Source organism: Mytilus californianus, unplaced genomic scaffold, assembly GCF_021869535.1.
Source record: "Mytilus californianus isolate M0D057914Y unplaced genomic scaffold, xbMytCali1.0.p SCAF_3, whole genome shotgun sequence".
Classification (NCBI taxonomy): domain Eukaryota; kingdom Metazoa; phylum Mollusca; class Bivalvia; order Mytilida; family Mytilidae; genus Mytilus; species Mytilus californianus.
In genome coordinates, this window is record NW_026262679.1 from 6,342,503 (window position 1) to 6,367,717 (window position 25,215).

The window sequence follows — 25,215 nt, forward strand, 5'->3', positions numbered from 1 at the left end:
TGTTGTACAAGACTGACACACTGAGTCAAAAATTTGAACATACTAGCTCATGGTACAAAAACAGCGTGCATCATCATATAACAATATTTACTGTTAAACAAATGTTCCATTATTCTGTCATTACAATACAGCTAAACTAGATATAAAACTACAACTGCTTCTATGTGTTTGTTTTGTGCTATGTTTGTTTTATTTATTTATTTTTATGCCCCATTTATGGGCATTATGTTTTTCGGTCTGTGCGTCCGTTCGTTCATTCGTTCGTCCGTCTGTCCCGCTTCAGGTTAAAGCTTTTGGTCAAGGTAGTTTTTGATGGAGTTAAAGTCCAATCACTTGAAACTTAGTACATATGTTCCCTATGATATGATCTTTCTAATTTTAATGCCAAATTAAGAGTTTTGACCCCAATTTCACGGTCCACTGAACATAGAAAATGATAGTGCGAGTGGGGCATCCGTATACTATGGACACATTCTTGTTTTATTCTCAGTAAAAATACTGTAGAAGTTTCCTCAGCTACAGAATTTATTTTTATGCCCCACCTAGGGGATTTATGTTTTTCGGTCTGTGCGTCCGTTCGTCTGGTTGTTTGTCCGTCTGTCCCGCTTCAGGTTAAAGTTTTTGGTTAAGGTAGTGTTTGATGAAGTTGAAGTCCAGTCAATTTGAAACTTAGTACACATGTTCCCTATGATATGATCTTTCTAATTTTAATGCCAAATTAGAGTTTTGACCCCAATTTCACTGTCCACTGAACACAGAAAATGATAGTGCGAGTGGGGCATCCTTGTACTATAGACACATTCTTGTTTGTTGTTTATATTGATCATGTTTAAAATGTTGCCTTTTGTCTTGACTTGATGATGTTAAAAAGCTAGACTTAGGAATGATGTTTCTGGTGGCAGTGTTAAAAATTTGTTAAGTTTGTGATTAGGTCAGTTTAAGGGGAACCACTTATGGTAAATAAATGATATTTAATATGCACTTGTATAAGCATTGGCACATCTCATTTCCATGGAGATTATTTTGCTGTGCCTCCTCAGTCATGGTCTATTGACTTTGAAACTTTCATATAGTTCAAATGTTTAAGTTTTTGATTAGGCCAGTTAAAGGGGAACCACTATGTTAAGTCAGTGATATTTGGTATGCTGTTGTTAAGCATTGGAATATCTTAGATCTCAGAAACTTTTTGACCCTGTTCCTTTAGTCATGGTTAATTGACTTTGGGTATTTTGCATAATTTACATGTTAAGTATTGCTGTTTTGTATTTAACATTTGCACTTGACCATTAAAAAAAATGTGCAGTTTATTTGTCAACAGTTTTTTTGTAGGAAATTTTACTTTAACAATATTCATGTAAATCACTGCCATATAGCTGAGCTCTATTGTAATATTGTTTTTTTTCAGGGAATTTTGAATGGTATAGATAGCGTAAAGAAAGTGCTACAATCATTTACTGACCAGGGGAAGTATAGTGATGTGGTTAATGGATACAAGGGAATCCTGATAGAAAACTTAGACACAGAGAAAACATTCTTCACTTGTGTTGAAGTAACAGCAGGAAATAGGTAAAACTCACACTTTTAGCTGAACCTTCCAAATAGTCATGTTCTTGTTTAAACCTTGCCAGGGCTGTTCCATTAAAACATACATGTGACCCAGGGAATTCTAAACTGTGGGTTAGTATCATGTTCATTGAAGAAGGAAGAGAAATTTTAAATTTACCTCTATAGGTTTTTACCCATTTTAAACCTGCCTTTGGTACCATGTATGGTTTAATGGAACAGCCCTCTGTGATTATTTTTTATAGGTTATTTTATAGAGTATAAGTAGGTATGCTTTCTGCTCATTTAAAAGATCTACTTTTTGTCAGTCATAAGTGACTTGATGGAAGGCAAAATGTATGAACACCAATAGTCTTTATATTTATAATTTATTAATTTCTGTCAGTTAATGATTTAGTTCAAGCTCTCTTTAAATCTGATAAGATAACACTGATTTGTTTTGCTTGTTATATACCGATCAATGGAAATCATACAATGTCAGATTTAACTTTGTCAATTTTGTCAGAAAAAAAGGGTACAATACCATGAATTCTGTACTGTACCTTTATAGGTTATTTCATCATGTAGTTGATACAGATAAAACTGGAACTAAAATATTAACAGAAATGAACAGATTAAGATTACCAGGAGAGGTGACATTTATGCCCCTTAACAGATTAGATGCCAGGGATACAAATTATCCAGACACAAATGTAAGTAGACAAGTACTTCTAAATGGGGAGGGGAAACTTCCAGTGGAAAGGAGTACTGTAAATTCTGAAATTATTGTGAGATTTTTATTATAGGTAATAATGCGTCTGTGTGAAAATTCTGAAATCTGACACATTTATTTGTATGCAGCTCCAAAAGTTATTCTAATATTTTGGTCTGTCAAGTCAAAATCACAATAATAAATGCACAGAATAGTTTCTGAATTTACAGTATCTGGTATAGATTAACATATCAAATTGATAGGCCATGGTTTGAATGTCAGAAGGTCTTTAGATTTTACAGTCAAGTTACACAGGCTACCTAGCCACACATTGCAATGACCATTTCCGTCCGTTCATCCACCAAATATTTTTGTCACACTTTTCTCTCGTACTACTAATTATAATGACTTCAAATTTGGTCAACAGCTTGACAGTGATGAGTTGTATCTTGTGAGTGCTTTGCTGATCTGAGAGACACCTACTTTCTGTTTGTTGATACTTAAAATCTTCATTATGCCGAATGAGCTATATATTTTCGTCACACATTTTACTCCAGTGTTACTGAATAGAATAACTTCATATCTTGACAGTGATGACCTGTAGCATGTACCTGTAAGCCCTTTTCATACTACAAATTTTGAGTGGGGTATGCTTAGCCTGAATAAATCTTGGTTGGAAATAATAGTGTTTGACTTCAAATCTTTGTTGTTATTATAATGTGTTAATATATGATAATGCAACTGTTTAAGACAAAATCACAAATTTTAATGATGTACTATAAACATGATAAATTGTATTTGTTAAAATATTTCTAAATCTTTTGATAGGATGCTATTCCAATGATTTCCAAACTGAAATTTGAGAGAGAATATGATCGTGCCATAAAACATGTATTTGGTAAAACATTGATTTGTCGGAACATGGAAACGGGTACTCAGATAGCTAGAACACAAAACTTAGATTGTGTTACTTTAGATGGTATGTATTTAAATATAAGATTGTGTAGCTGTGTTCATATCTTCACAAAGTAGATAGCATTGGTGAACTAGATCATTTTTGTCTCGCCTTGAAAGCGAGACATAGGTATGCTGTTTCCGGCATCGGCGGCGGCAGCGTCAACAATGTATTAGTTTGTGATTAGGTCAGTTTATGGTGAACCACTAGTGGTAGGTCAATGATATTTAGTATGCAGTTGTATTAGCATTGGCACATCTCATTACCATGGAGATTATTTGGCCCCGCCCCCTCAGTCAAGGTCTATTGACTTTGAAACTTTGCTTAGTTTACATGTATTAGTTTGTGATTTGGTCAGCTTATGGGGAACCACTAGTGGTAGGTCAATGATATTTGGTATGCAGTTGTATAAGCATAGGCATATCTTATTTCCATTGAGATTATTTGGCCCCGCCTCCTCATTCATGGTCTATTGACTTTGAAACTTTTGCTTAGTTTTCATGTATTAGTTTGTGATTAGGTCAGTTTAAGGGGAACCGTTAGTGGTAGGTCAATGATAATTGGTATGCAGTTGTATAAGCATTAGCACATCTCATTTCCATGGAGAATATTTGGTCCTTACCCATCAGTCATGGTCTATTGACTTTGGCACTTTTGCCTAGTTTATATGTATTAGTTTGTAATATTTGCATAACTTACATGTTAAAGTATTGCTATTTTAATTTCAACATTTGAATTTTCAAAATAACAAATAGGCGAGACATATCTCTGTGTGAACAGTTTATTAATTATATCTACCATGTTAAATTTCAACTGAATGAAGAATGTTAAATATTTTTCAGTTTTTAAGAAATAAGAAGAATTTATATTAATATTGTATATATACATATAGATAAAGGAGGAATTTATATTAATGTTGTATATATACATATAGATAAAATATATACATATAGATAAAGGAGGAATTTATATTAATATTGTATATATACATATAGATAAAGGAGGAATTTATATTAATATTGTATATATACATATAGATAAAGGAGGAATTTATATTAATATTGTATATTTACATATAGATAAAGGAGGAATTTATATTAATGTTGTATATATACATATACATGTAGATAAAGGAGGAATTTATATTAATGTTGTATAATGTTGTATATATACATTTCTCTAATTCTTCGTCAATTTATCCCTTTCTGCACCCATTGTATAAAAAAAATTTAATCAACGTGTGATTCGTTTGATCTCAGTTCTTCATTGGTTAAAATCCGATTATGACGTCGAATTTTCTTGCTTTCCTCTGAATTTCCTATTGTGACGGCATGAAAAAAGGCGACCATGCCTGATGACGTCACATAGAAAGAACACATCTTTTTGCAGATCATTCGAAAAGAAGGAATAAATTTGCCTGCGTATTGTTTGAAAATCATTAGAAAAACAGATTCCACCACCAACTCTCGTGTAATACGATATTTATCCACTCTCAACAGTTAAATTTTAAATATTTAAAACGCTCGGCGAGCCTCGCGTTTTAAATTTGAAAATTTAACTGTCTCGAGTGGATAAATATCGTATCACACTCGATGCAGTGGTAGAATCTATATATAGATAAAGGAGGAATTTATATTAATGTTGTATATATACATATAGATAAAGGAGGAATTTATATTAGTATTGTATATAAACATATAGATAAAATATATACATATAGATAAAGGAGGAATTTATATTGATATTGTATATATACATATAGATAAAGGAGGAATTTATATTAATAATGTATATATACATATAGATAAAGGAGGAATTTATATTAATATTGTATATATACATATAGATAAAATATATACATATAGATAAAGGAGGAATTTATATTAATATTGTATATATACATATAGAGGAATTTATATTAACATTGTATATATACATATAAATAAAGGAAGAATTTATATTGATATTGTATATATACATATAAATAAAGGAGGAATTTATATTAACATTGTATATATACATATAGATAAAGGAGGAATTTATATTAATATTGTATATATACATATAGATAAAATATATACATATAAATAAAGGAGGAATCTATATTAATATTGTATATATACATATAGATAAAGGAGGAATTTATATTGATATTGTATATATACATATAGATAAAGGAGGAATTTATATTAATATTGTATATATACATATAGATAAAATATATACATTTAGATAAAGGAGGAATTTATATTAATGTTGTATATATACATATAGATAAAATATATACATATAGATAAAGGAGGAATTTATATTAATATTGTATATATACATATAGATAAAGGAGGAATTTATATTAATGTTGTATATATACATATAGATAAAGGAGGAATTTATATTAACATTGTATAAATAAAGGAGGAATTTATATTAACATTGTATATATACATATAGATAAAGGAGGAATTTATATTGATATTGTATATATACATATAGATAAAATATATACATATAGATAAAGGAGGAATTTATATTAATATTGTATATATACATATAGATAAAGGAGGAATTTATATTAATGTTGTATATATACATATAGATAAAGGAGGAGCTTATATTAATGTTGTATATATACATATAGATAAAGGAGGATACAGTTTTCATTAAGTTATTACAGAAATAAATCTATTGGCAGGTCAGGAGGCTTATTTTGCAAACCCTATCATGGGTACAATTTTTAATTGGATTGTTCCATAATCTACTCATGCCACACCACCTATTATATATTGTTGTTGGAGTTCTTCCTTATTCTGTGTAAGGTCATACCTTCAACAAACTCTCTTTTGTCTGTTAGCATACAAAAGTTTATTAATCTTTTCTAGGTGACCAAGTAAGTAGAAGAGGTGCTTTAACAGGTGGTTTTTATGATACTCGACGATCAAGACTTGATCTCCAGAAAAGTAAATTAGAACTGACAGAAAAGCTTGAAAACCAAGAAAAAGAATATGCTGAACATAAATCAAAGTTAGAAACATTAGAAGCCAAAATGAACAATATAGTCAGTGAAATGCAGAAAACCGAAACAAGAAATAGTAAAAATAAGTAAGTATTACTTAATATTCATTTTGTTACTTTATAACAATAGAATATTTTCAGGACTAGTATATGTAGCAATCCTCTTCAGTGAAGTTTGTAATTTTATAAGTTCAGAATATATCTATATTCAGAATACATTCCTTTATTGCTATGTGTATATTTGATTCAAATTCTTATACAAATTTTTTTATATCATATTTGTTTGGATAAGCCTCTTAGGAAAAAATGTAAATGATAAAGTCATCAATATGATAGTTTGATTTGTTGAATTTAACTTGAATTGTTTTTTTCCTGTTCAGGCAACCTCTAGTGAGTTATATGCTTATTCCAAGCTTAGTATCAGTTTTACTTTTCAGCATTAATTTGAAAATGCTACCACTGTGACTTATATAAGTATTGCCATTATGGTAAAGTCAAAATCAGTCATATTTTCAAGTATGTTATAAATATTACAGAGATACCTTTGATAAAATGAGAGCAGATTTACGATTGATGACTGAAGAACTTAACTCTATAGAAAAGTCTAAGTCCCCTAAGGTATGTAAATGTCCCCTAAGGTATGTAAAAGTCCCCTAAGGTATGTAAATGTCTTACAATTGTATGAAACAATATTGAGCTTTGTCGGATAGAAATGGACCTTATGCAAGTGCACGTATACATGTACACATATAAGACTTTGATTGATTATATCAAAATATAAGATGGATTTTTTTTACTCTGAACAAAATCCTCAGTTTTACAGGTATTCACTTTAAACAGATTTCACATTATTGTTTGAACAGGTTTTTCAAGTATCTTTAATAGTTTCACAAAGAATAGTGAAAAAAGTACCAACAAATATTAAAACCTTTATACAACATAAGCTCATTTTTTTCATTGCTTTCTTTTACAAAAACATTGAGTAGACAGAAACTGCCTCTCAGAACTTCAGTGCTTTGATTTAACATTGTTTTTATTTATAAAACAGGAAAAGAGTGTTGCCAGTTTACACTCTAGTTTAGAAGCAATGCAAGGATCAGCTGCCTCTCTGAATGAAGAATTGGGTTCAGATTTATTATCACAACTCAGTGTGGAAGATCAAGGAGAAGTAGACAAATTAAATGATACAATTAAACAGCTGACTCTGCAAAATAAAGAGGCGTTAACAGAAAGAATCAGGGTAGGAAAGATAATAGAAATATTTTAGATAAAACAAGTTTCTTGAAACAGTTTATATTTGAATAAAATATACAACTTCAATAACTAAAGACAAGTTCTATATAAGTCTACATTTAATTTAAATTCATTGAGAAAGAAGAAAATCATTTGAAATTGACATCCATGGAATCATGTTAGTATGTTTCAAGTAACTTTTTAGACTAGAAAAAGAATATTTGAATTCATTTTTAGCTCACCTGGCCCAAAGGGCCAAGTGAGCTTTTCTCATCACTTGGCGTCCGTCGTCCGTCGTCGTCGTCCGTCGTCAATAACTTTTACAAAAATCTTCTCCTCTGAAACTACTGGGCCAAATTTGATCAAACTTGGCCACAATCATCATTGGGGTATCTAGTTTAGAAAATGTGTCCGGTGACCCAGCCAACCAACCAAGATGGCCGCCATGGCTAAAAATAGAACATAGGGGTAAAATGTAGATTTTGGCTTATATCTCTGAAACCAAAGCATTTAGAGCAAATCTGACATGGGGTAAAATTGTTTATCAGGACAAGATCTATCTGCCCTGAAATTTTCAGATGAATCGGACAACCCGTTGTTGGGTTGCTGCCCCTGAATTGGTAATTTTAAGGAAATTTTGCCGTTTTTGGTTATTATCTTGAATATTATTATGGATAGAGATAAACTCTAAACAGCAATAATGTTCAGCAAAGTAAGATCTACAAATAAGTCAACTTGACCAAAATGGTCAGTTGACCCCTTAAGGAGTTATTGCCCTTTATAGTCAATTTTTAACCATTTTTCGTAAATTTTTGTAATTTTTTACAAAAATCTTCTCCTGAAACTACTAAGACAAATGTAACCAAACTTGTCCACAATCATCATTAGGGTATCTAGTTTAAAAAATGTGTCCGATTACCCCGCCCTTGAACCAAGATGGCCGACATGGCTAAAAAATAGTACATAGGGTAAAATGCAGTTTTTGGCTCATATCTCTGAAACCAAAGCATTTAGAGCAAATCTGATGAGGATAAAATTGTTCATTAGGTCAAGATCTATCTGCCCTGAAATTTTCAGATCAATCAGGCAACACGTTGTTGGGTTGCTGCCCCTGAATTGGTAATTTTAAGGAAATTTTGCCGTTTTTGGTTATTATCTTGAATATTATTATAGATAGAGATAAACTGTAAACAGCAATAATGTTCAGCAAAGTAAGATCTACAAATAAGTCAACATGACCAAAATGGTCAGTTGACCCCTTAAGGAGTTATTGCCCTTTATAGTCAATTTTTAACCATTTTTCGTAAATTTTTGTAATTTTTTACAAAAATCTTCTCCTCTGAAACTACTAAGACAAATTTAACCAAACTTGTCCACAATCATCATTAGGGTATCTAGTTTAAAAAAATGTGTCCGATGACCCCGCCCTTGAACCAAGATGGCCGACATGGCTAAAAAATAGTACATAGGGTAAAATGCAGTTTTTGGCTCATATCTCTGAAACCAAAGCATTTAGAGCAAATCTGATGAGGATAAAATTGTTCATTAGGTCAAGATCTATCTGCCCTGAAATTTTCAGATCAATCAGGCAACACGTTGTTGGGTTGCTGCCCCTGAATTGGTAATTTTAAGAAAATTTTGCAGCTTTTGGTTATTATCTTGAATATTATTATAGATAGAGATAAACTGTAAACAGCAATAATGTACATCAAAGTTAGATCTACAAATAAGGTAACATGACCAAAAATGTCAATTGACCCCTTAAGGAGTTATTGCCCTTTATAGTCAATTTTTTATAAATTTTGTAAATTTTTGTAAATTTTTACAAAGTATTTTCCACTGTAACTACCGGGCCAAGTTCATTATAGATAGAGATAATAGTAAGGAGCAAGAATGTTCAGTAAAGTAAGATCTACAAACACATCACCATCACCAAAACACAATTTTGTCATGAATCCATCTGTGTCCTTTGTTTAATATGCACATAGACCAAGGTGAGCGACACAGGCTCTTTAGAGCCTCTAGTTTTTTGTAGCTTGAAGTTGACAAAAATAAATTAGAGAACATACTACACAGTAACTCAAATATTTAACTTTGCTTTATTGTAGCTTGAAGGTGACAAAAACAAATTAGAGAACTTACTACACAATAACTTAATGAAGAAGAGAGATAGACTAACCAATGATCTACAGGAAGTATCTGTGGAAGATAGAAAGAATAAACTAGAATCTCTCAATCAGGAATTACAAACAGTTGATGATCGAGTACAGGAAATCAAATCTCATACAAAAGGTAGGCTTCCCTAAAAACAGTTGATATTCTGCCTAGCATATTTACATGTAGTCTCATACAAAAAGTAGGCTTCTTCTAAAACAAAAGATAGGCTTCTTCTTAAAACAGTTTCTTTTCTGGAATAGTTTTGACACAAGATATTAAAAAAAATTTTGATGTTGAAATTCAATATTACTTTTTGTTTATAGAGATGACCTTATTCTTAGGTTTACTCCAATTTCATATGAAGAGTTTTGATATATGTATTATTGAATAGAACTGACGTATTTGCTTTGTAGAATTAGATGGACAATTAGAGAAAATGAACAAAGAGCAGAAATCTTTACAGAACAATATGGAACATTGGAAGGTATGATCTGATTTTATCTCTAACAGCTGAAACATTCAGTAGACAAATTTTAGAATGTATCTTATCTTTATAGATTGTTCTAGAATAGGTAAAAGAAGATTTGTATGTGATATATTTCATTACCAAAGAGCTGTGAAAACAATATTTGTTTAACAAAGCATCAGGTGACTATGATCTTATTGATGATGGTGCAACACCATTGTTAAAATATCTTCTGCCATCATTAAATATTCCCATCCATTGATCCACCATCATTAAAAAGCTGCAAAAAAGTGTGCTATTTTTACCTGCGTTGCCAAAGGTAAATGCTTGATCCTTCTTTCCCTCTGTCCGTCCATCCAAAAGACCTTGGGGAAGGAAACTTTCATCAAAGTTTTCTTGGCTTCTATGAAAGGAAATGATTTAATATTTGGTCTCCTTGTACAAGGAAAATTTTCATCCAACTTTTCATGGCTCCTATTAAAGGGAATGATTTTATATTTGGTCTGTAGCTTATCTGATAGTGTTGAGTAGTAGAAGTGAGCAATTTTTACATCCACCATTTGGCCACTTCCTGTTTGCTGATAGTTAGAAAATTTATAACACTTGTTTTACAAAGAAAATTCATCATTTGATTCTATCATATATACTTTCATTTCATATGAAAACAACCCATATCATATGAAAGAATTCAAAATAGTATGGATGCAACCAAAGATCATAGAATTATTTGTTCCATCTAACTAATTAAACTACACTATTTTTTAGCATTGTTCATGTACTTCGTGCAAACAATTATGATTTAGAAAAAAAAGTAAATGATAGAAATTTACTTAATATTTTATGAGCTGTCTACTTTGAAATCGACAATTTCAGCTATATGTCGTATTATAATTTTTTCACATGGAATAAGAATGCTTTCATTTCACTTTGTGCATAAGTTTTGTGTTTAAATGTTATACTTTCAGATTCAAAATGTGAATGACATATATTTTTTATTTTGAAAATCTCCTTCCTCTCATTATGCTAATTGTGATGGTCACTTGCTTTCATTTCATATAAATAATAAAAACCACCGACTCTTTTCACAAAAAATCTTACGATTAAAATTGATCGTAAGTTAGACTAAAATTTACTCTTAAGAATTTATGTGAAAAGAGCCGCAGCATTCAATTCTTTAGTGTAGTTTCAAAAGTCACAACACTTTCATGTGATACTTCAATGAATAACAACCAAAAGTCACAACACTTTCATGTGATACTTCAATGAATAACAACCAAAAGTCACAACACTTTCATGTGATACTTCAATGAATAACAACCAAAAGTCACAATGCTTTCATGTGTTACTTCAATGAATAACACTTCAATGAATAACAACCAAAAGTCACAATGCTTTCATGTGTTACTTCAATGAATAACACTTCAATGAATAACAACCAAAAGTCACAATGCTTTCATGTGATACTTCAATGAATAACAACCAAAAGTCACAATGCTTTCATGTGATACTTCAATGAATAACAACCAAAAGTCACAACACTTTCATGTGATACTTCAATGAATAACAACCAAAAGTCACAACACTTTCATGTGATACTTCAATGAATAACAACCAAAAGTCACAAAAAAAACAAAAGAATAAATGCAGTCTTCAACAATGAACTAGTGTTTGAACAATAATACTATTAGGTGGAGAGTAAAAAAGGTATGTCCTTTGGCATATGCCATGGTGGTAGTGAAATATGGAAGAAAATCATATGATAAAGAAGAAGCATGACAAATACACTAGCTATCAACCAATTACAATCCACGATTCAATAAGGTGTAATTAATATGAATAACCATTTCATTTGGTCATGATATTTTTTCAGCATTTGTTACTTACTGACTCTTTATATGAAAATATTGAATAACCTAAGTATTAAAGTAATACATATATTCCAGGCTCAAGAATAACTTATTAAGTAATATATATATTCCAGGCTCAAGAAAAAGAATTTCAAGACAAGATTAGTGATGATGCTAAAGAACTGGATAAAATGACAAATAAACAGAGTCTATTGTTAAAAAAGGTAGAGTTTATTTGTTAGAATATAACTTGTATGTAAGAATATTAATGTAAAAATGTACTTCAGAAAAGACAAACTGAATTTAGGGTACATATTGAATGATTATTTTGCATGGTCTATGTCAATATGGCTGTTTTGCTTAGACCCATTCTCCTTTGATTTTGATGTATAAAACTTCCCTTGAGCTCAGGCATACCTGATGGAGGTTATTTTACAAATTTGTTTTCATATCAACTGAAATCATTATCAAACTTTAATAATGGAAGGATAGAATCACATACCTAAAATTTTCAGGGGAGATAACTACATTAATTTTACTTAAGTATTACATTGAAAATAAGGGTCTGGAAAGAGTAATATTTTCCAGTCATTACTGATTCTTAAAGACCCAAAATATAAAAGATTTAGGTCCAGAAAATAAATGATTTGAAAATTTATTAGGTTTGGACAAAGTTATAGACGCTATTTTGTTAGAAATTAAATTTTTTGGTTATTAGCTATGATACTTTTTATGACCATTCTTTTCCGTTAATAAAACTGCCACTCTGTATTGTATGTTAATCTTCAGGGCTCTATACAAGTAATTGTATAATGCCAGTGGGGATATAAGGTTAATGCCTTTTTACCTGTGTAACACCTGACAGCAGCGGAAATATTGACAAAGAACAGAACATTTATTTATTTTATTATCAAATAATATTTGGGGCCTCGGTGTCCAAGTGGTCTAAATAGTTACTACTGTAATCACTAGCCAGTCAACACTGAGGTTGTGAGTTCGAAACCAGCTCGTGCGGTTGCACTTGACTCCAATCTTAATTGACTAGGATTGTCAGTTTTCCTATCGAAGGTCGGTGGTTTTCTCCGGGGAATCCGGCTTCCTCCACCAATAAAAACTGGCCGCCACAAATAGCCCAAAAGCGGTGCTTAAAAGTGGCGTTAAAACACCAAAAATCAAAAATCAAATCAAATAATGTTTCAACAAAAGGTATCGATAGTAAGATTATATAACTAAAACTTCTTATTAAATTTCATAACAAAAAGAACTTTTCACAACTTGACAGCTGATATTAACTGCAAATTATGCATGAGTACAAGTACCACCTACTTTTTAAGATCAGGTTAGACACTTTATCATAAAATGTGGATTACTTCCATTTGTTAGTCAGAACTAAACCTGTAGTGGAAACTACGTTGAATTGCTAATAGTCACTGCTTTCCTGATCATTTTCTATTTGGAATTTGTAGTCATTAAAATCAATGCAGTTTTAAGCTGTTATATTCCTCAAAATCTTGTTAAAGTTTTATAAACACAGGTTCAACATTTCCATCAGTTCTAACCACAAAACTGTTGATGTCTTGATGCCTGGTATATATTTTATGGTGTGAAAAATAAATTGATTCTGACTTTAAAGTCACCAATCAATGACAGAAATTAAGTAAAATAATTTCCAGAACACTTGATTGAAAATGAAACTTGATATAAGCCATGACTTTTGGAAAGGGTTTAGGATTTCATTGGTTAGTTGTACATTCCTCTCCTAGGATGTATGATAAGGAAACATGTACAGATTTATTTTAGAAATAGATATCCCAAATATAGATAAAGTCAAATACACTCTGTAGTGACCTATACTTACAACTTCATCATTTGGTCTCATTAATGGCTGTCATATTGGTAATCATACATGTACACCATACTCATTTTTATTGTGCATAAAGCAAACATCAATCAATCTATCAATTTGATATGATATGTGAAGGTCGAGTAAATTCATGATGGCTATTATTTTGGTGATGTATTAATTACTGTATTTTGCTGAAGATGCATATGTTATTGTTAAGAACAACTACTATTATGAATTAAATTGTGCAATTTCAAGCTTTTATACTATTTTGTCTTAAGTTAAAATAAAGTGGCAGTCATTTCATATTAAAACTATTTCTTAGCCTGACTTGTGCTGAAAAATTCAATATACCTTTAATTGCATATTAGAGTGCACTGGTTCATAGAAGTTGGGTAGTACAAAAACAGGTACTTCTAATCTTAGCAACAGAGCAAATATGCCCTCCTATCATAATATCACATATTTATTTTATTTGCCAAGAGAAAATTTCAAGAAGGGTTCAACAGTTATCCCAAGTCCTTAAGCTTTCATTTGATACCAAAATAAACCAAATGTTTTTCTTTTTGACAAAGTTATAGCTATGCGTAGGAACTATTTTTGTTTAAAATATGTACTACTTTCTTGTATGTTCTTTGTTACTGGGTCCGAATTACTGGTTCCATATTTTAGAGCTTCACATTTTTGAGTATTTCATTTTATTTTGTATACAATTTAATAGAGATTTAATTTTTGTTTACAGAAAGATGAGTGTATGAAAAAGATTCGAGAATTAGGATCTCTGCCAAGTGATGCTTTTGAAAAATACCAGAATCTGAGTTCAAAACAGGTAAACAATAAGTATCTACTAATATTCTAAATGGAAACTGCTGAACATCATTATGATCCATTTGAAACATTAAAAAATTGTGTTTATCCATCTATTTATAATTTGTTAAAATATTTAACTCTCAAATGCTTGTTAGGTAATAAACAAAAGTGATAACATTTAAGGCAACAGTTTGTTGTTATTGTCATATTGAAACATATACATTGTACCCTCATTAATCAATAAATGCTTTTTTCAAAGGGATCTAATTGCAAAAAAAAATTATGCTTTTCATACCCCTGCTCACTCATCAGCTTCCTGTTTACCAAATACTTTTATATTTTTTTACACACAGCATCCATATTTAAAATTTTGTCACATTTTTCTCAGAGACTACCAATTCTTATACATAACAGCCATGTATTAATGATGAATCACTGAATATGATGAATCACTGAGTCCAGAAATTTGGTATCAAAATTCATGTGACCATGATTTACTGTGTGATGTGTTTTCACATCCAAAGCTTATCAACTTCCTTTTGACCGAATACATATAGCAGAGGACTTTATTAGTGATCAGAAGCTGACAGCTCCACTTGTTGATTTGGTTTAATTACATAATTTGTAATAATTTCTTCATTTACTTTTCTAACATTTAACCAACATTTTCCATTTTAAACCAATACAATATCAAGTATATTAGTTGTATCAAATTTTACTTTGATTTCAGTTGTTTAAGAAATTAGAACAGTGCAATACAGAATTAAAGAAATACAGTCATGTGAACAAGAAAGCTTTAGATCAGTTTGTTAACTTCTCTGATCAAAAAGAAAAACTGATCAAAAGAAAAGAGGAATTAGATAGTGCACATAAGGTAAATCATTGTGCTTGTTAATTCCACGTATGTTGAGAAAACACACAGATATTGCTTTAAAGTACACAAAAAGATGATGGTTATATTCCATTATCTCAATACAGTCGACTCCACTTAATTGCATACCGCTTAATAGCATAATTCGGTTAATTGCATAGTTTTCTCCTGCACAAAACCATTTCCCATTCATCTAATGTTAAATTGTCCGGTTATATGCATAGCTCTACAAGTGGCCTTTCGGTTTATTGCATAGAAAATTATCGCCATCAAGATATGCTTGCTTAAACCGTTCAAATTTTTGACCGGAAACGGCAAGTTGGTGAGTATATTTTTCTTGAATGCATCATTATGTTCATTATTATTTCATATTTACTTTTGTGTTATTCAAATAAAGTTTTAAAACAGTTTCTTTCGTGTTTATATGATTGAATTTGATTTAAAAATAAACCTCGATATCTACACAGGTAAAGTTTCCCATGTTCTATTTTAAGCCTTCGAGGTCATAAAAATGTCAAACAGGTAATTGTTGTAAAAATACTGACCATTCTATCTAAAAAGGTGTAAATAATTGATTGGATTTCAAACATTGTCCATAGATTACATTTGGGGTGAAATTCAAAAACAATAACGCCTGCTAATTATCGAATATTATCCAATGTGAACTCTCCTAATTGGGCTTGGGGTGATCTGCATTTATGTTAAATATTACAGGACATTTATATATGGTTAAAGAATTTTATACATCAATCATTTAATTTTAATATATTTTGAAAAGAGCATTTACTTCTAATTATTATATTTTCTCACTTTCAATACTCGTGTCCAGCAAATAACCCGTACAGGCCCCCATTTACTGCTTTGCATATACGAAACTAACGAAGTTAAATAAACAGTGTTACTTCACTCTGCAAGCTGTAAATATTGTATATCAAAGGCAGTTTAGTACATATCTATTGTTAAAATGATTATAAACTGTGTAATTTTGTTAAACAGTTTATTTTAATCAAAGCGTAACAATGTACATTGTACATACGGGTCATAGAAACAAATCTATTTTTAGAACGAATTTATTTTTGTATCCCAGGTAAACTGGAAAAGGAAACGTCGGTATGCAAATAAACTAAAACAAAATGTGTTTATAATCTTTATTGAAATAATACAAAATAAAATAACATGTATGACACTAGACATATAACTTTTATTAGAATAAATCAACATTCAATATGTTGTAAGAAGATTATAGACGTTCATCTTTCTTCAGGGATTTCCTTTTACTGATCTGTTCTATCGATGTTATTTGACTCCGTAATTTGGCATTTCGGATATAAGCATGCTCCGCTTTATTGCATAATTTTGTCTGACAAATAGGCTATGCAAATAACTGGAATGTACTGTACATGTTTTTTTAAAATGGGTTTTTGTCATTCTAAAAGACAGTCTTTAATATTTGAACTTCATCAGTGGTCAGGTGGGATGTTAACAGTCTATTTTCAGTTGGGGAAAAAACATATCATTTAATAACAGGTTTTGAAAAAGTTGTGAGATTTAAAATTGCATTTGTTAGGTTTCAATAAAGTTATGTTGAAAGAAAAAAAGAAATGATTTTTGCTCAAAATAGTGAAGAATTAAAAGAACAAGGTACAATAAGGGCCTTACTTAAAATTTGGTAGATAGTACTTACAGTTAATATTCCACAGCTTGCATTTCTTTTCATGATTTCCTTGATAAAGGGTTGCTACCTACACAGAAGCGTTTGCACTAAGGGTTCCAAGGGGTTAAGTTAAAAACATACCCATGAGAGTTTTACAGACCTCACCACAAGTTGGTTGGTTGACCTTTATGGAATATCTATGTCATCGATGACCCAAGATATGTTCCAGTTGATATAACACAACCCTTTCCTCTTTTCCTTGATTGTGACATCACCTAACTTGTTCTTACAATAAGCAAAACGAAGTGTGCCACTTGTGGAGCAAGATATGCTTACCCTTCAGGAGCACCTGAGGTAATTCCATGTTTGTTTTGGTGTGGTTTGTGATGCTTGGGCTTGGTCTTTAGTTTTCTATGAACTGTTTTTTTTACTTATCTTTTAGTCGTTTTTGGTTTTTCCATTGAATTGTTAGTTTCTCTTTGACTTATGAGATTTGAACGTCTGCCTCTTTTAACTGATATTAACATTCACTATATGGACTCACAAGCTAGGGTAATTTCTATAATAAACATAGTGAGAATGAATCTTACTAATAATTTGTTATGTTTCAGTCCATTTTAGATTTGATGAATGCTCTGGATCACCGAAAGTATGAAGCAATCCAGTTAACATTTAAACAGGTAAATACTTCATTCATTTCTCCCATCAACAGTTGCATTTTCTTCACTCTCAAATTTTTATGAAATTTGAGTTCATGTTTCTTGCCAGGTGTCATGAGATGCGACTAGCTTGAACACAAATTATATATTTTAGAAGTTGTCATTGGCAGCAGTATGATATTTGGTAATGATGTTTGAAACCCAATTCAAAGTGTGGACTCATTATTAGTATTGAATGTACTGTTATCGTCAACTCTAAGGAGAATTGTATATAATTTTGTAAATTTCAAGGATAACTTATTTTTGTAGTTATATGAATAGATCTATATAAACTAAATTAAAGATGATATAATGCTACCTATGAATAGGTTCAGCAAAGTTGTGGATTTGTTTATACTTATTTATTGTTTACATTAATAGCTCACCTGGACCAAAGGGCTAGTGTGAGCATTTTCTATCACTTGGCATCCATCGTCATAGTCGTTTTAGCAAAACTCTTCTCTGAATCTCCTGTGTCAAATAGAAACAAATTTGGCCATACTCATTGATGGGGTAACTCATTTAAAAAATATGTCAAATGTTCCTCTCTGCCTTCCAACATGGCTGCAAAAGCTGAAAATAGAACGAAGGGGTAAAATGCAAATATTGTGTATTATCTTGTAAGAGAAAATCTGATGGGGGCAAAAATGTTCAGAATTTCAAGATCAACTTGCCATCTATTTTGACAAAACGGACTCATTATAGGAGTTATTGCACATAAATTACAATTTTTACCTGTTATTTGCAATTTATGCTATTATCTTTAAAATTATAATAGGTAAAGGAAATTTGTAATGGCGAAAAAATTAGCAGGACACAAAAGATCCCCTAAAAGTCGAGATGGTGGAGACCTCATAGGAGTAAATGCCATAGAAAGACTCTTTTAACCCATTATTGTGTTTTTTGTGGAGAATATAGAAGATATAGGGAAACTGTTTATAGAAAAACTGACCAGAAAGACAAGTTTTACTATAAATAAGTCCATTTGGAAGTAATTGTCAGTTGACCCTTATTGGAGAGTTATTTAAAAAAATAGATTATTATGAATAAGGGTTTGTTTTGTAGGCAGTTAATATTTCCCTTTTATAGTGAGTAATATTACATATTTGGGGGTCAAGATTTCCCACTGGAAAATGAATGAAATCTTCCACAGGCACTTTGTGATTCCACATCTTGTTTTTTATTCAGTATTTTAATTGGAAAAGTATAAATAATTAATACATTTATATTATAGGTATCCAAGTATTTTAGTGAAATCTTTAAGAAGTTAGCTCCTCAGGGTCATGCTGTATTGGTGATGAAGAAAGGGGATATGGATCAAAATGTAAGAAAAAGAAAGTATTTAATTGAAATGGTCAGAATAGTTTTTAGATTACTTTTTTAGTGAGACATCATACCTATTGTTTAATGACTGCAATAAACTTTTAAGTTGAACAAATTTAGTTTACTTTGATCTCATAAACTTTCAAAGTATAATTCAAGTCATAGTTGATAATGCAGGCAATATTTTTCTGCCAGTTCCTCTTGTTTTACTGTAGATGCATTTTCTGATTACTGCTCAAAGAATCTTGTATAATGCCATATAATCAATGTATTGTTGTCTTTAACCTGATATTGAAGTTATAGGACCTAATTTTAGGGAGAAGATGAAGAAGGATCATCACAGGAAGTACCTTTAGTTGAGCAGTTCACAGGAGTGGGTATTAAAGTGTCCTTCTCTGGAAACAAGGCAGAAATGAGAGACATGCAGCAGTTATCTGGTGGACAGAAATCTCTCGTTGCGCTAACACTTATATTTGCCATTCAGAAGTGTGATCCTGCTCCTTTCTATCTGTTTGATGAGATTGACCAAGCTTTAGATTCTATCCATAGGAAAGCGGTTGCTGGTAAGGCCGTTGGCAGTAGAATATTAGGATTTTAGTCTGAGGAATAGTATATAGACTTCATAACAGTAAAAACATTGCTGTTTCTTCATGTGAACAATTAGTTATTCCCTTATAATTTAATTTTGGATGTAACACTTCTTCTGAATGGCTGAAAGTGTTTTGTCTATCAGCTCATAGACATGATTTTGTCATATGACTGCGACGTCATCAACGTTTTTTTCATGATTTACTCCTTTTTAGAATTAAATTATAAGAAATGACTTTAATATTTTTTCTTTCTATTCGAAATAACATAAAAAATGCATATTTTTTATGTTATTTCTTCATAGACAGAAAAAATATTAAAGTCATTTCTTAATAAGTTTACTTCAGATGCCTTTGATACCTGATATACATGTAGGTTGAGCCAAAAGTAGACACAAATGTTAATGTACATGTATACAGTGTGAAAATAAAATGCTTTCTATGATGGTTTTGTGTAAAACCATAATTGTATTTATGGCTAGACATTGATAAATATGACCATGCTATGTATTTGGAATGAACTTGTTTAAACTCCTTTATGTATCAATAGCTTAGGTTGTTTCTATACTGGAAAAATGTTAAAATCCTGGGTTTTAGAGATAAAATATATTAGCTAGTTTGAACAGCTATTATTCCAACACTTTTCTTAAATATTTACTATAAACAATACCCTGAAATGATTTAAAAAAAAAATCAAAGATGAACTTTCGAGGGATTTTTATTATCATTTTTAGCTCACCTGACCTGAAAGGTCAAGTGAGCTTTTCTCATCACTTTGCGTCCGTCGTCCGTCGTCCTGCGTCCGTCGTCCGTCGTCCGTCGTCCGTCGTCCGTAAACTTTTACAAAAATCTTCTCCTCTGAAACTACTGGGCCAAATTTAACCAAACTTGGCCACAATCATCATTGGGGTATCTAGTTTTAAAAATGTGTGGCGTGACCCTGTCAACCAACCAAGATGGCCGCCACGGCTACAAATAGAACATAGGGGTAAAATGCAGTTTTTAGCTTATAACTCAAAAACCAAAGCATTTAGAGCAAATCTGACATGGGGTAAAATTGTTCATCAGGTCAAGATCTATCTGCCCTGAAATTTTCAGATGAATCGGACAACCCGTTATTGGGTTGCTGCCCCTGAATTGGTAATTTTAAGGAAATTTTGCTGTTTTTGGTTATTATCTTGAATATTATTATAGATAGAGATAAACTGTAAACAGCAATAATGTTCAGCAAAGTAAGATTTACAAATAAGTCAATATAACCGAAATGGTCAGTTGACCCCTTTAGGAGAAATTGCCCTTTATAGTCAATTTTTAACCATTTTTCGTAAATCTTAGTAATCTTTTACAAAAATCTTCTCCTCTGAAACAACTGGGCCAAATTAAACCAAACTTGGCCACAATCATCATTGGGGTATCTAGTTTAAAAAATGTGTGGCGTGACCCGGCCAACCAACCAAGATGGCCGCCACAGCTAAAAATAAAACATAGGGGTAAAATGCAGTTTTTGGCTTATAACTCAAAAACCAAAGCATTTAGAGCAAATCTGACATGAAGTAAAATTGTTTATCAGGTCAAGATCTATCTGCCCTGAAATTTTCAGATGAATCGAACAACCTGTTGTTGGTTTGCTGCCCCTGAATTGGTAATTTTAAGGAAATTTTGCTGTTTTTGGTTATTATCTTGAATATTATTATAGATAGAGATAAACTGTAAACAGCAATAATGTTCAGCAAAGTAAGATTAACAAATAAGTCAACATGACTGAAATGGTCAGTTGACCCCTTTAGGAGTTATTGCCCTTTATAGTCAATTTTTAACAATTTTTCGTAAATCTTAGTAATCTTTTACAAAAATCTTCTCCTCTGAAACTACGTGGCCAAATTAAACCAAACTTGGCAACAATCATCATTTGGTTATCTAGTTTTAAAAATGTGTGGCGTGACCTGGTCAACCAACCAAGATGGCCGCCACGGCTAAAAATAGAACATAGGGGTAAAATTCAGTTTTTGGCTTTTAACTCAAAAACCAAAGCATTTAAAGCAAATCTGACATGGGGTAAAATTGTTCATCAGGTCAAGATCTATCTGCCCTGAAATTTTCAGATGAATCGGACAACCCGTTGTTGGGTTGCTGCCCCTGAATTGGTAATTTTAAGGAAATTTTGCTGTTTTTGGTTATTATCTTGAATATTATTATAGATAGAGATAAACTGTAAACAGCAATAATGTTCAGCAAAGTAAGATTTACAAATAAGTCAATATAACCGAAATGGTCAGTTGACCCCTTTAGGAGTAATTGCCCTTTATAGTCAATTTTTAACCATTTTTCGTAAATCTTAGTAATCTTTTACAAAAATCTTCTCCTCTGAAACAACTGGGCCAAATTAAACCAAACTTGGCCACAATCATCATTTGGTTATTTAGTTTTGAAAATGTGTGGCGTGACCTGGTCAACCAACCAAGATGGCCGCCACGGCTAAAAATAGAACATAGGGGTAAAATTCAGTTTTTGGCTTTTAACTCAAAAACCAAAGCATTTAAAGCAAATCTGACATGAAGTAAAATTGTTTATCAGGTCAAGATCTATCTGCCCTGAAATTTTCAGATGAATCGGACAACCCGTTGTTGGGTTGCTGCCCCTGAATTGGTAATTTTAAGGTAGTTTTGCTGTTTTTGGTTATTATCTTGAATATTATTATAGATAGAGATAAACTGTAAAAAACGATAAATGTTGGCAAAGTAAGATCTACAAATAAGTCAACATGACCGAAATTGTCAGTTGACCCCTTTAGGAGTTATTGCCCTTTATAGTCGATTTTAACCATTTTTTCGTAAATCTTAGTAATCTTTTACAAAAATCTTCTCCTCTGAAACTACTGGGCCAAGTTAATTATAGATAGAGATAATTGTAAGCAGGAAAAATGTTCAGTAAATTAAGATGTACAAACACATCACCATCACCAAAACACAATTTTGTCATGAATCCATCTGCGTCCTTTGTTTAATATTCACATAGACCAAGGTGAGCGACACAGGCTCTTTAGAGCCTCTAGTTACTGGATATTTTTAAATTTTGAAAAAAAAAGATAATTACCCCATTGCTCGGAATCAACAAAAAATTTAATTTAAAAAAAAAATTACCACTACACTCAATTTTGTTTGTTTTGAAAATGAATTTTCTATGCATAAAATAGGAGATAAAAGTAATTTTTGTAAATAGAGATGCACTGGAAATGTGATCATTCTTGAAAAAAAGACAGACATTGCATGAGCTATATTTATTTGGAATTTACAGTAATGTGTTTTTTTTGTCTGGCCTGGACATAGTCACAAAGGCAAGACTTAGGTGTCCTGTTGCCTGCAGAATTAACAACTTTTTATGTCAGTTTAAAGGGAATCCACTTATGGTATGTCAATAATGTTTTGCCTGCATTTGTATTGGCTTTGGCACATCTCATTTCAATGGAGATTTTTTGGCCCTGCCCTCTCAGTCGTGGTCTGATCTTTGAATGTATTGAATAGTTTTCATGTTAAAGTATGCCGTTATAATTTCTACATAAACATTTTAATATCAGAATAAAATACATGCCAGACATATCTCTGTGTCAATAGTTTATTTTTAAGAAATCTGATATTGAAAGTGCTTTATAAATTGATATTGCGACATATGAATTTGAATTGTCCATCTCCACACAGAATGATACTTAAACTTATAGTCTTGGTTTTAGATATGATAAATGAGTTATACTTTTGGTTTTAGATATGATAAATGAGTTATCAGAGGATGCCCAGTTCATCACTACAACATTCAGACCAGAATTATTAGAGCATGCAGATAAATTCTATGGTGTCAAATTTAGGAACAAAGTATGTACATGTATACTGATTAAGAAAATATTGGAAAGTCACATAGATAAGGTGATTTTTCTTAGGTTGATCCATTTAATATACCTATGATGAGGGGCATCGGTGGCTGAGTGGTTTAAGTAGTCGAACTGCTAGCCTGTCAACACTGATGTTGCACATTGACAGGAAATTATGATTCAATTTTTTTCTAGGATTTATGCCCCTTTGAACATAGAATTTTGACCTATTTATACTACTTCAACATTTTGTCAGTGCAACTTCTCTGAAACAACACAACAGAATGAAACTTTGTAGTTAATAAGGACAAAGAATGTAGATATCCACAAGAGGTTTTTTCAGTTGATTTTTGTAGGAGTCTGAACTTAGCAATCTGCTGAAATTTTGTTTGCCAAGTGACACTGTGGGGGTATGTGAGCTTGCTCACAAAAGTTTTTTGATTATATTAAAAAATGATTAAAATTTTGTACATTTATAAAAAAAGGTTTTAAAATCATATTTTAAAGCTGTAATATATTAAATTATTTGTAAATTAAAAAGAATTTATTACTTTTTTTGTAGGTTAGTCATGTTGAATGTGTTAGTCGTGAAGAAGCTGAGGACTTTGTAGAAGATGACACAACACATGGCTGAAATAAAATTTTCAAACATAGAAAAGAATGTTTATGCCTATCACTGCCCTTAATCTGTTACAGATGACTATGTATTGGAGGAAAACTACTGTCGATGAATTTATGGTCCAGTTGTTTTTAAATTTTTATCAAGGATCAGAATGTTTTCAGTAATTATGAGTAAAAATTTCTAGCAAAGAATTATGAAAATAGTTTTTGTGTATTCCATCAATAAGTGTAATTTGTGGTTAACAGAGATAACAGCAATTGGAATTTTTTTGGAAAATGTTATGTGAAATGTGCTTTAAGGATCTTGTGAACACCTTCATATACCTGATTCATTGTACTATTGGTCTTCTACCATTGTAACTACTATGAGATAAATTTTGATGAAAACAAACAATTTAAAGCAACCAATTGAATCATACAAGTTTTTATCTGGAATTATTTTCTGCAGTCATTGTTTAATATTTGAACTCTGTAATTTTTAGAAAGATTCATTCATTTTGATTGTAGTTCTCATAAAGTCCTCTTGTTTCATACTGTTCATTATCTCACATATGTACATACGCAAGGTTAGTTTTACCTTCTGTGAAGAAAATGTTGTAAATTTTCATATTGTCTTTGTAAATTATTTCATTGTCATCAAGAGTTTTAATGTTGTATTATATTTACATGTAAAGTTCATTTTATTTTTCATCTTTCATTATTAGAATTACATATGTTTAAAGTAAAATTATAACAATAAAAGGTAAAACCCGAGAAAGTGTCTCTTATCAGTCTGATACCATCTGGATGTTTAGTGCATCCTCCTGTAGGGATATACTTCCTATTGTTTCCTAAGGCATCAACCTAATCATAGGGTTTACTATCCGGCGGCGGCCTAAACCTTTTGTATAAAGCCTTATATTTCAGAAGATATATATAGTATGCAGATACTGTATGTTTCAGAGTTTCTGTCTGTCATATGTCCATTGTCTGACCTAATTTTCATGGTTCAGCAACTGCTTTAAAAAGATTATATTTTTTGT

General features: G+C 31.2%; 1 protein-coding gene across 1 annotated transcript in view; it reads left to right on the forward strand.

Annotated features, from left to right (window-relative positions):
- Positions 1-24,950, forward strand: part of LOC127733893 (structural maintenance of chromosomes protein 3-like) — a 48,005-nt gene extending 23,055 nt beyond the window's left edge. The window contains exons 17-32 of the mRNA XM_052243340.1: positions 1,406-1,566; positions 2,114-2,255; positions 3,083-3,233; positions 6,089-6,308; positions 6,758-6,839; positions 7,270-7,461; positions 9,563-9,746; positions 10,025-10,095; positions 12,059-12,148; positions 14,510-14,596; positions 15,308-15,451; positions 17,714-17,782; positions 19,035-19,124; positions 19,440-19,686; positions 23,470-23,576; positions 24,135-24,950. Coding sequence (XP_052099300.1) covers positions 1,406-1,566; positions 2,114-2,255; positions 3,083-3,233; positions 6,089-6,308; positions 6,758-6,839; positions 7,270-7,461; positions 9,563-9,746; positions 10,025-10,095; positions 12,059-12,148; positions 14,510-14,596; positions 15,308-15,451; positions 17,714-17,782; positions 19,035-19,124; positions 19,440-19,686; positions 23,470-23,576; positions 24,135-24,206 — 2,109 coding nt within the window. The 3' untranslated portion in view covers positions 24,207-24,950. The remainder of the gene's footprint in view (positions 1-1,405; positions 1,567-2,113; positions 2,256-3,082; positions 3,234-6,088; positions 6,309-6,757; positions 6,840-7,269; positions 7,462-9,562; positions 9,747-10,024; positions 10,096-12,058; positions 12,149-14,509; positions 14,597-15,307; positions 15,452-17,713; positions 17,783-19,034; positions 19,125-19,439; positions 19,687-23,469; positions 23,577-24,134) is intronic.
- The last annotated feature ends 265 nt before the right edge of the window (positions 24,951-25,215 follow it).